This window comes from Theobroma cacao, chromosome 9, assembly GCF_053813885.1.
Source record: "Theobroma cacao isolate CCN51 chromosome 9, ASM5381388v1, whole genome shotgun sequence".
In the NCBI taxonomy this organism is placed as follows: domain Eukaryota; kingdom Viridiplantae; phylum Streptophyta; class Magnoliopsida; order Malvales; family Malvaceae; genus Theobroma; species Theobroma cacao.
The window spans coordinates 5,725,662-5,737,982 of record NC_142647.1 but is presented as its reverse complement, the minus strand read 5'-3'; the positions used below and the strand labels follow the sequence as shown (position 1 = coordinate 5,737,982).

Sequence of the window (12,321 nt, the reverse complement as noted above, 5' to 3'; positions counted from 1 at the left end):
TATTGATAAAATCCGCTTAAACCTGCAATTAAAATTAAAGGCAGCATTCTACACTTTCAGCATGAATAATGAAGTGCATTGAAAATGCCCTTTTGCAATACCACAATGACCAAAACCAAGAAAACTACAGGGGAATGAGAGTATGGAAGGCTATAATAACATGCCATTGTCAACATCAGTTTTAATACTCACCAATATCAGCTTCATTGAGAAAAGAATCACTATTAAACAGTGCAGGCCATAACTAAAATGGCAAGCAAACTAACATTGACACGACCTAGACAAAATATACAAAATATGACAGCTGCAAATGGTCTGGTTAGATTTACTTTGGTCCCCATATTTGTTGGAGGTTTCACTCAAGTATGCTGACTTCCGTTACCAGAAAGAACTTTGACACTCATCAGTATAACATGTGATCAAGAGCTTGCTAAAGCTTAAAAATAAGGCAGAAAGAAAGACTGATCACCTCTAGTTAAAGTTAACAAATAACAGTTCATCATGATTATGTAATGTTCATCCACGCTGAGAGACATTTGGGGGAAAAAAAGGAAACTGTCAACACAAGGAACCAAAGCATAAATCGATGTCAATTGCAACCTGCATTCCTCAAACATACAGGGTGAACTACAAAATCTCGTCCCTCTGAAACCATGGAAAATAGAAAAGAGAAAGGCCTCAACATGAACCCAACATTTCTATCTTTGTTCTTCTCCAAAAACTCACTGCAAAAGGAGGCTGTCATAAAGGCATTGAGATACCTGCAATTCAAACATAGTGAACATCACCACTGTCACCGATTTCATGTCAAAGTACAAAAAATATGCTTCAAATTACACCTTCGAATAATACGTCAGTCTGCAGTTAGATAGCTAATGCAGATCATCTAAACTTTTTAGTTACGAAATCCATAATTCGATAAACCACATATCTGCCTTGAGTTTAACTTTCAAAGCTTCCTTTTATTTAAAGTTCCAGCAACAAAGAATGCGGCAAAAGCATTCAATTTCAAGCTTTCAGTATATCATAGGATGCAAAATTTATTGTTCTATCAATTACAATACCAAAACAAATCCGAAATAGATGTCCAATTAGATGATTAGATAACAACAAGCTATTTGGCCACCATTAATTGTTTATGCAAAATTGAAAGGTTTTCATTAGAAGTTCCGGATCAAAATGCTAACTTTGCTCTCTTAGTTTTTTTTTTTTGTTTGTTATTTGATCATCAACATATACTTTTCAGCTTTTGAATAAATATAACAAAAAAATAATATTAAAGGAAATGAAAAATAAGTTAAACAACCTTGAGGAACTAAACTCCAAGTCCCAGACTCAGAAGCCAAGCTCGATACTAATCGCGACGAAGCTATGGCGCTGTGGAGCGGCATCATCGACCCTACACTACTCAGCCCCAATGCTAACCTTATTTTTCATTAAAAAAATATAAAACGAATTATAATCATAGAAAATTAAAGATTCGAACACACAAAAATGTTAAATAAGATTAAATCTCTCACCTTGAGACTCGAGATATGCGCCTAACAGAAGAATCCGAAGTGGATTGGAGAGCAGAGAGTGAGGTTTTGTTGAGCTTGAGAGTTGGAGACTGTAACCGAGACGATAACCTAGACATTACCTTCCAAGACGACGCCATTTTTAGATTTTGATTTGATTCCGGTCTCTCACTCGATTTCCTACCTGGAAATTCTGGCGGAAAAGAGTTGGTCTTGGGCCAACCAGGCTTGATTTTGTTGCACCCTGGCTGACGGGTGACAAGACCTATAAGATGAAGTCCAATAGTCCGGGGCCATTGGCCCACTTAATTTGGGCTTGATTTTGGACATTTCTATCCCTCACGACTCACGAGTTCATCAGTTCCTTCGGCATTACTCTAAAATCTAAATCATTTCGACTTTCCTTTTTTTTTAAATTCAAATATGACTCATTTCTTAAACAAATAGCATGACATGGTTCATCTAAATAAAAAAAAACTAGAAAACAAAAATAAATACAATATCTGCCTCAAATTACGCTCAACTAAATCCATAATTTGATTTGCCACCAACTTTTAACCGACAATTAAATGACCGCCACCCTATATCTGTCCTGGGTTTCAGTGCATTCGACTTGTGACTGCTGGCTCTCAACCACTTGGGTTTGGCTCAATTTGAGTAGAAATCTTGCGTTCAAGTTGATGCATATATATATATATATATATATATATATATATATATATATATATATATATATTACTCTTTTCGAATACATATTGAAAGTTTTAAATCCCTTTGTGAATTAATTTCATTTTGATATATAAAGAAATTAAAAACCGTAACGAATATCTTAATAAAAAATTTATTTGCAAAAATAAATAGTTGAATAATATAAAATATTTAATTTAAATAATTATGATACTTCCTTAATATTCTAAACTCAAACTATGCAACAAAAAATGAATTTATTTTGCAAATTACAGAAGACAAGATCACTAAATAATAAAAACAAGACAAATACATGAACATGTGACATGTGGTGGCAAGGCACCAAAATACCAAAATTAAACATAAAGAAAACAAATGGCCAAAATCAAATTACCAAACACCCATGATAATATTCCAGCACTCATTCATTTACAAGTACTATTATCGGTACCATTAATAATGATGGACATAGCTGAAAGCCACTAATATAGTAATAATCAAGTAGCAATGAATAAAATCAAATCTATTGCTAATTCCTTTCCAAGCCAGCATTTTCCACAAGTTAGTGCACTCGTGTAAGAAAACTATAAATATATATTATCCTCCCTTTGAAAATGGATGGACAAATTAGCCATCGATGACTTTCTTGGTTGTGAAGTAACTCAACAACCCATGGTACTTAAGTAATACAATCAATTAAACAAGGTACAATAAATTAATGAGTTAATTATTAAATTGTCAACGCGATGACAATCTTTTTTTAAATTTTGTAATGAATATTTATTTTAGAAAAATATCTAACATATTATGATTATTACTTTACATTAAAAGTAGGATGGTTAAATTTAATTCGAACATTTTACCTTTTAAATTTAGATTTTTGAGAGGTGATGGAATTTATGGCGACTTGACCTCATTAATCTTCTAGTAAAGATAGCATTTACATGGTTAATTTTCAAATTAGCAGCTGTGTGACGGCGTGACCCACGTCACGTGTTTGGGCGCCGCGCCCACGGCAACGACCAACTGCAATTCCAGTTCCAACAATTTCCAGCGGACCAAGACCGAGGGTTCAAGGAGGAAGAGACAAAAGAGGTCAAGACCATCAATATCATGTCTTTTCTTTTTTTTTAGAAAAAAAAAAAACACCTTCCTTGTTTTCCCCTGTCAATAGGTTTCCAGTTGCCGAAGCAAGCCTCCCACTCTGTAAATATCTATAACATACTTAAAAAGAAATCTCAGAAGAGCTTTCTCTTTTACTCACGTGGAGGATACATAAAGAAAGAGAAAAATGAAAAAAAAAAAAAATCGTGTGTAACGCACGGCCATAGTCTAGTTACAGTAATAATAGTACTGGGTCGACCCACGTGACACATGTAACAGTACGCCAGTTGTAATAGACCTTTTAAAGTTTGCAGTCGGTTAGACATGCATAACGAGGGAAAGTAAACACCTTTCATAGTTTGCAACGACACTGCAATAAATGACTTTTTTTGGGTCAAAAAATTGAAGTCCGCGCTAGTGATTAAGCTTGTGATTCAACGTACCCAAAAAGATATTTAAAAAAAAAAAATTTCTAATTCTAGAGGAAATCATGGGGTCCCTCTCCTCTCTGGTCAGCTACTGAACTGCAGCCTAGTCTTCTCTAAAGCTCTATCTCTTTGTTTAACTTCTTGAAGAGATTGGTAAATAAAGAAAGCGAAAAACAGAAGAGAAAGCGTTGGCGATGGCCGTGACTGTAGTGACAATGGAGGTTGGAAATGATGGTGTTGCTGTCATTTCCATCTCTAATCCTCCCTTGAATGTTTTAACCGTTGCCAGTAAGCTTTTAAGAATCATTTTTGCTTCCCCAGGTATTTGATTTTTTTCCCTTTCTTTTGATGTTTTGTTCGTTTGGGAATGCAGTAATTGCGGCAATGAAGGAGAAATTCAGTGAGGCTACGAGGAGAAGCGATGTTAAGGCTATTGTTTTGACCGGTGAGTTCCGAAGTTTGGTTGAATGTTCCAATATTCGATTTTTCTTTTGATAGTATTCTTACAGTAGTTTGATTGAAGTCAGAGGCATATGATATGGTTAGTTTTAAAGCTTGTTCAAGTTAGGAAATCAAATTTCTTTTTAATCACCTGATTCCTTGTTTATTTAATGGATGATCTTTCTTTTCTGGAAGAAATTCTCGTCTTTATGAATGAGACTTGATCAAAAGCCATACATAAGATGATTTGAAGTATGCATTTAAGAGACTGATAGGACTGAGTATTTCTGATTATAGTATTCAATTGTTTGTTAGAAGAAAAAAAAATTTCAAAGTGAAAGCATTTGAAATATCATCATGTTAAAAGTTGTTTTAAGACTGGAGCTGATTCCCGGAGCTGTTTTACTGATTCTGTGTGTTCTAATGGTAATTGAAGGCAAGGGTGGAAGGTTTTCGGGGGGTTTTGACATCAGTGCTTTTCAGAAGGTTCATAAGAGCGGTATGAATACTTGATTGGCCCTTTTTCAGTTCAGGTTGTCATTGTTTATATGTTATTTTCTGAAAGTACTTAAGAGTATCAATATTGTTGGCTTGGCAGGAGATGTTTCGGATTCACCAAATGAATCATTTGATCTCATTGTCAACACTATAGAAGGTGTTTGCTTAGCTTTAGTTTAATGCTTTCTTGAATTTATTGCTTGTTAATGTTATTTAAGTATTTATTTTGGTTCAGGGTTTCTTCTTTATTCAGGAATTCGTGTACTGTTACAGAGTGTTGTTCTTTATGTAATTGTAAAGGTTTTATTTTTCCTTTTTTTCCGTTTTCCCTCTGTATGAGGCAAGGTAGTGCTGCTATTGAGTATGGGATCAAATAGAGATGGAAAAGAAGAGGATTTGGGTTAATCGTGGAGTAAAGAGTGCAATGAAAAATGAATAAACCTGAAAGGCATTGATAGTGTAAATAGCACATGGAAGGAGAGGAAGAAAGTGGAGATTTGGAGCTAGGAAATTGTAGTCGGAAATTGAAAGTAAGAAGCAAGCATGGAGATGCGAAATCTATATGGAAAATCACTTGTTACCAAAATGAGGTTTTTATATACCATACATGTAAGATGTGAAATGCATTTACTGCATCCAATGTGGTCTGAGCTTACTGTGTACAAAAGAAGCTGTAGTGTACTCTAGGTGCCTGGCTTTTAGAGTAAATTTGTGATAGGACAGGTATTGATTAGCCATGGGTGAAGGATCACATGTTAGATAACACTCAATATTTCCGAGAAAGTTGATCTCTTAATTAACCTCATGTTTGAGTCCACCATGTCAAAATTCTCTAAAACATCTCAGGAATATGGAATAAACCCGTAGACCCTGCCACAAAAGGGGTTTAAATCTCTAACTTGATTACATAATATCATTAGTAATACCTACATGACATTCTCAGGAATGAGGTTAAATTGATGGATTTGTAATTAGCCAAGATTGAGCATCTACAGTAATTACGTCTCTGGCAATGCTGGTCTTCTTTAATCCAGATTGCAAGAAGCCTGTTGTTGCTGCTGTTGAAGGATTGGCTCTTGGAGGTGGCTTAGAATTGGCAATGGTTTGTATCTTCTGCTAATGAGCGGCTGTGATTAACTTCTTTTGTTAGCAACTTTGATTGTCACAATCATAGCACAATTGTGTCATTCAGCTTAATCTCATACAGGGTTGTCATGCACGTATTGCTGCTCCAAAAACTCAATTAGGCTTGCCAGAATTGACACTTGGGGTGATTCCTGGACTCGGAGGTATGGCTGCTCATTTATATAGAGTTTTAGAAAAATAGCGTTGTTTGTAGAAATGGTGTTTTGTTCAGGTGAAATTTACAAGCATTAACTGATTTTGTAATATGGTAGGTACACAACGTCTTCCAAGGCTTGTAGGGGTATCAAAGGCTGTTGAAATGCTGCTGGTAAGACTGTTATGGGTAGAGCAGAAACATATTATGGTGATTGATCATCATATTCAAAGATTCGTTAATTCCTTACACATTAGATTAAAATGCTTTCGTTAATTTCGTTTCAACCATTTATTTTGCTTGGATTAGAGGAATATGTAGTCCTGCTTCTGGATGATTGGAGTGATTTGAACTTTGAAGAATATTTAATTCCAATTCAGAATTTCTTTAAATGACATAATCTTTTAATCATTATTCATTTGCCACTGGATTTAATTTAGCTTTAATGGTTCTGATAGAACGACACATAAAACTCACTGCTGCAAGTAAGCTTTGAAAAAACAAGACCACTTTTCCTTATGATAAGAGACCCTAACCTGGGTTATAACCTTAGACATTCCATGCTTCTTTCCTTGAACTGATTTTGCCAGTTAAAATGATTTGTCAAGCCAATTTTTTTTTTGTCACTAAATCTAATTCAATAAAAATATAATCTCTTTACAGTTTTCCAAACCAATAATGTCTGAAGAAGGAAAGTTTCAAGGTCTTATTGATGACATTGCATCTTCTGAAGAGTTACTGAGAGCATCTCGACTATGGGCTTTAGGGATTGTGGAGAGACGTAAACCATGGGTACGTTCTCTCCACAGAACAGACAAAATTGGATCCCTATCTGAAGCACAGGGGCTGTTAAGAAATGCTAGAGAACAAGCCAAAAGGACTGCTCCAAATATGCCTCAGCACCTGGCATGTCTTGATGTAGTTGAGGAGGGCATTCTCCATGGAGGATATGCTGGGCTTCTAAAGGTCTGTCGATTTGGGGCCTTTGGGCTTACTACTCATTGATATATCAACATCCTTACAGAAGAATTTTCTTGTGCTGTTTCCTAATGCTAATAACATCAAGCTGACTTTCTTGGCTAGAGCTGTATATACCCTTACCATATGTTAAGTGCAGTGACAAATTTTTTCATATGTCTTACATTTTAATTTTCATTTGAATGAATTACTTTTCCATCTCATAAGCTCTGCTAGTTAATTGTCTAGCACCAGCTGGATTGAAATATGCAAATACATTCTTATAGAGATTTATTGTAACAGGAGGCTACAGTGGCCAAAGAGTTAGTCCTGTCAAATACTTCAAAAGCTCTTGCTCATCTTTTCTTTGCCCAACGTACTACAGCAAAGGTAACTATTGATTCTGAGAACCCCTGGTTTCTTCCTCTATATTTTTGTTGATTCCATCTCTACAAGATTTAGGTAGCTTAGTGGGTTGGGTGAATTCTAAAACTCAGTCTTCATGATGAACTGTGCCATCTTTTTGAAATGTATGGTATTGAAATTTTTTATGGGTATTGATTGGTTGGTTTTTTCAACTCAGAAATCGTAATCTTTCAGCACTTCAATATGTTCCTTGAATTGTTACTTCTTCAGGTGCCAAACATTACTGATGTTGGTCTGAAACCAAGGCATGTAAAGAAAGTTGCTATTATTGGTGGAGGCATAATGGGCTCGGGAATAGCTACAGCTCTTATCTTAAGCAACATATCTGTTTTTCTCAAGGAAATCAACTCTGAATATCTCCTAAAAGGAATGAAAACAATAGAAGGTGCCTATTCCATTGATACAAATTATGTACTCTTCTCTGAATATATTTTTTGAAGGAAATGATCATATTTGAGTATTTATAAACCAAAAACGTCGGTAGGTTTGTTGGAAGGTTGAATTACTGAAAGTATGGTGTGTGTACATTGTGACTTGAATTTTTTGTATGTTTGTTCTGGTCATTAGCATTCTTTCTATTGAATCAAATAGAAGACTGCATTTATGATATTGCTATTGAGAGTGAGGGAAGGAGCAGAGATTTAAATATTATTGTGTTTGGATAACACAATATAATAAGGTCATCAATCAGTATTCCTGAAAATTGCAGTTTTTGTATTTTTAAGAAGGTAAAATGAAGAGCTGACTTTGTTAGTCATCTTGGCTCGACTTGTTTGCGAAAGTGTGAGCATAGGGTAGCCATGTCTTGTAGTTGAATTTGAACACAAAGACAACTGGAGTATAGCCCCTTAGCATTGAGGGCTGGATAACGTCTTTGGTATTTTTATCTTTTTCTTTTTTTTAATATGATATCAAAAATTGTTTCTTGGATTTATTTTGGACATCAAAAATTTTTTCATGTCAGAGAAATTACATGCCTTTTTTCTGTGGCAGCAAATATTCAAGGCTTAGTAACTAGGGGAAAAGTGACACAGGATAAGGGGCAGAAAGCCCTTTCAATGCTGAAAGGAGTGTCCGACTATTCAGAATTTAAGGATGTGGATATGGTCATAGAGGTGGGTTGTCTTGTCATTAGGTTGTTGAAATTTAGCTCCAGAATCTTGGATGCTTTTGTCTTTGCTGTTTAATTGGTGTATCAGAAGATAATCTCAAGTTGGTTAAACAGAATTTTGTACTCTTACTCTATTGATGGGTGTAGCTCATTTATGCCAATTCACAACTAGGTGTTACTGTTCCCAAGCAGTCAACCACATGGCACTATCAATCTTTACAAGACATGATCAGGCCAGAAATTGGAGTCAGAATAAAGAAAAATTAATTGAAGTTTCTCCAGTGCACAATTTTTTATTTATCAATTTCTACTTAATAACTTAAGTTTTAATGATATCAAAGGATTTCAAAAATATAAGATGCATGTGGCCTGACTGTCAATATTAGTTGAAGTTGTTTACTTCATGTATTCCTGTTTGCAGGCAGTCATTGAGGATGTTCCTTTGAAACAAAAAATCTTTACTGAACTCGAGAAGGTCTGCTCTTCTTGCTGCATTTTGGCTACAAATACATCCACCATTGACCTTAATGTCATTGGGGAAAAGACCAACTCACAAGATCGTATCATAGGGGCCCATTTTTTCAGGTTACTGAACTTATTTTTTAGTTCTCTGCTAATATATTTGTTATTACCATCATAATAATCCCACTTACATACCACATAAAATGAAAAACAGAAGGAGAATCCAACTTCCCTAAACCAAAAAATTAAAAATGAAGGCGGTATGTAGTTGGCTTCTTCATTCCTTACTTATACATGGATTTGTGTGGTGCTTGCCTTGTCACAGCCATCATCTGGTTAAAAGGAAGCATGCTGAAATGAAATATATTTTGTTGGATGCTATTACACCATTTTTTATTATCCAAAATTTGACCACTGTTTATATGAATGCCTACTTTTTATGCTTCTCTGATCTGATCTGATTCTCTGATGAACAGTCCTGCTCATGTAATGCCTTTACTGGAGATTGTACGAACGGAGAAAACTTCCCCACAAGTTATTCTTGATCTCCTGACTGTTGGAAAAATAATAAAGAAAGTTCCTATTGTGGTAGGTAACTGCACTGGCTTTGCAGTTAACCGAACATTCTTCCCCTATATGCAAGGTCCACATCTTTTGGTCAATTTAGGTGTGGACTTGTTCAGGATTGACAGGGTGATCAGGAATTTTGGCCTTCCCATAGGTCCTTTCCAGTACGTTCTTTCCAAAGCATTCTATATGACTTTTTAGTTTGATGTCTGTAATTGTTTCATAGACAATTTCTTTTATGGAATAGAAAATGGCTGAATAGAAAGTCTGCACTATAATTGACTTGAAACTGTTGTCTGACTTTAATGTAGCTATGGTAGGCCAAATGGTTAATGATAATTTTGGCATAACAGCAAGATTGTCTTTTCCAAATTCAGTTGCTAGCACACTCGTAGTCTTGTGAGTTGTGACTGGAAATCTGAGATGTCTGGTGGTTTTTCTGTCTGCTGAGTTGTATGTTTTGCCATGCATGATTCCTTATGAAGCTCTATATCAAAGCAATGCATGTGGACTTGCGTGTACATGTGTCTTCTGAATGGATAGTGATCGTTTATGCTTGTCAATTGCAATGCTTGCAGGCTTCAGGACTTGGGTGGATATAGGCTAGGCTTGGCAGCTGGGAAAGAATTTGCAAATGCATTTCCTGATCGAACATTCAGGTCTCCATTGACTGAACTTTTGTTGAAAAATGGACGAAATGGTAAAACAGTACTTTGTTTCTGCTCCTAATATTTTTCTCTTTCCCCATTTAATGCATGTTTCTAATGCATTTTAATGTCTATCATTTGGAATCAATTAGTGTTTTTTTGGCATTCTAGGCAAAAGCAATGGAAAAGGATTTTATATTTATGAAAAGGGGAGCAGGCCAAAACCTGATCCTTCAGTGCTACCTATTATTGAGGAGTCCAGACAGCTTATGAATATTATGCCTGGTGGAAAGGTATTGTAGTCTCCTATTTGAACGAAAAATATTGTATGGCACGGAATTTTGTACACCACCTTAAATTGATTATAGGGGCCCATTCTTAGCGTCATTGGCTGCATTCTATGTCAGTTAACAACATAAATTACTCTTTTGTATTTTCTGTTCTATAGCTAATATATTTTTCTTTGTTTTTAATCAACAGCCTATATCAGTTACAGACAAAGAAATTCTAGAGATGTTATTGTTTCCAGCAGTTAACGAGGCATGCCTTGTTTTGGATGAGGGTGTAGTAGCTCGAGCATCAGACCTTGATGTTGCATCTGTACTTGGAATGAGCTTCCCATCTTACCGGTAAGTAACACTTCTTATTCTCTGCTAGTTGAACTCCTGAATGATAATCTCATAATGTTTGGAAAATTTTATGATTCCATTTTCAACTGCTGTAGGTTCTGCAATAACTATATTTCATATGTGGGTTTCTCTGTTGTCTATTAAGAGCTGCTGTGTGCTAATAAATTACATGCCAAATAGCTTTTCAGTTAAACTCTATCTCATGCCATGGAACTTATTTTTGGAATACCCTTTATATGTATATAGTTTGTTTACTACTGCTTGATTCCTGAATATGCCAGAAAATCACCTTGCTCTCTTGCATTCCTTTTTCTGGTTTATTACTTGGGCTCTTATTTCCTTCATATCGTACAAAAATAACAAGTATCTTCTGTGGCAGTGGTGGAATCATGTTTTGGGCAGATACAGTTGGGTCAAACCATATCTATACGAGTCTCAAAAGATGGTCAGAAATCTATGGTAGCTTCTTCAAACCATCTAGGTTTTTGGAAGAAAGAGCCGTGAAGGGCATGCCACTGGTAAGAACTATATAGCTAGTTAAACCAATGGTGAATCAAGGCTCTAATAATCAACGTGTAATTAAGTAAAGAACAAAAAATAATTTTGATATTCATTCTTCTTCTTCTTTGCAGAGTGCACCAGCAACATCATCTCCAAAATCGAACTCAAAGCTCTAGGCCGATGAAGGTGCGGTGGCTGAGAGGAAAACCAATGTTACATCTGTCTTAATGCACACAAACCTTAAAAGCAATAAGAAAGTTATTGTCCCTATTTCCTATTCTGAAATATTTTCTTTTGCATAAATTGGAAGGTTGAATTAGAATGAGAAATTTGTTGAAACGATCCATTTATCTGGGACTTCTCCGTGCTGTAGAAAATGCATAAATATCTTTAAGTGGTATTAATTATTAACCCGAACCAGTTCCATACTTCCATTTCAGTAAATTAAAGTCTAGTAGCTAGATTGGCTCACAAGTTACTGAGGGTAAATTACTATATAAACATGTAAATATTTGGGCTGAAGGGTTCCAGAAATTAAGTACACAAGTACTGAGCAGACAGCACATATGGGTACATATGGAGTGCAAATTGCATGTCAATTTCTTTCTTTTTCCGGGTACAGCATAACTTTCTGAGTCAGAATCAGATACAGTGACACGTGTCCCTTAAACCTGTATTCAGATATGCCTACTTGCCAAGTGCCAAACCTCATATTTTCTTTAATGAAAAAGGAACTTTATTAAATTCAGACCTGGCTAACACTCAAATTTCATGTTGCACATGAATCCCGAAGAGAAAAAATAAAAAATAAAAAAGCTAGGATTGTTGGGGATGCGGTTGACTTTTTCTTAGACTTTAACTTATCCTACTCTTCTGCGTTAGGTGGCAACATGGCAATTAATGCCAATATGGCAAGTTATTCATGCCACATTCATAATTCTGCACTTGATTTTGGTTTGGTAAATAGCTGCAATTGTCAAGCACATTCCAAAGGACGAAATCTGGGTTTTGCAATCTTGTTTTGAACAACGTTCGTAGGACCGCAAATTAGGCACCGAATTGGCCAG

At 35.5% G+C, this 12,321-nt stretch overlaps 2 protein-coding genes across 3 annotated transcripts; one reads left to right on the top strand and one right to left on the bottom strand.

The window, feature by feature from the left end:
- Window positions 1-444: 444 nt before the first annotated feature.
- Window positions 445-1,727, bottom strand: LOC18588576 (uncharacterized). The gene is made up of 3 exons (XM_007013068.3): window positions 1,521-1,727; window positions 1,307-1,425; window positions 445-761 (listed from the first exon to the last, which is right to left on the bottom strand). The coding sequence occupies exons 1-3, from the start codon at window positions 1,655-1,657 to the stop codon at window positions 742-744; spliced, it is 276 nt and encodes a 91-aa protein (XP_007013130.1). The 5' UTR covers window positions 1,658-1,727; the 3' UTR covers window positions 445-741.
- Window positions 1,728-3,665: 1,938 nt separating this feature from the next.
- On the top strand, window positions 3,666-11,604 carry LOC18588575 (peroxisomal fatty acid beta-oxidation multifunctional protein AIM1-like). Of its 2 annotated transcripts, none has more exons than XM_018128389.2 (18): window positions 3,666-4,024; window positions 4,110-4,181; window positions 4,614-4,676; window positions 4,776-4,832; window positions 5,710-5,777; window positions 5,883-5,964; window positions 6,073-6,128; window positions 6,618-6,920; window positions 7,215-7,301; window positions 7,548-7,722; window positions 8,331-8,452; window positions 8,870-9,033; window positions 9,387-9,641; window positions 10,056-10,177; window positions 10,296-10,417; window positions 10,605-10,753; window positions 11,133-11,271; window positions 11,386-11,604. In XM_018128389.2, the coding sequence occupies exons 1-18, from the start codon at window positions 3,931-3,933 to the stop codon at window positions 11,428-11,430; spliced, it is 2,175 nt and encodes a 724-aa protein (XP_017983878.2). In that variant the 5' UTR covers window positions 3,666-3,930; the 3' UTR covers window positions 11,431-11,604. The 2 variants fall into 2 exon arrangements, with proteins under 2 accessions (XP_017983878.2, XP_088666396.1); XM_088810270.1 differs by having other exon boundaries at window positions 5,671-5,777.
- The last annotated feature ends 717 nt before the right edge of the window (window positions 11,605-12,321 follow it).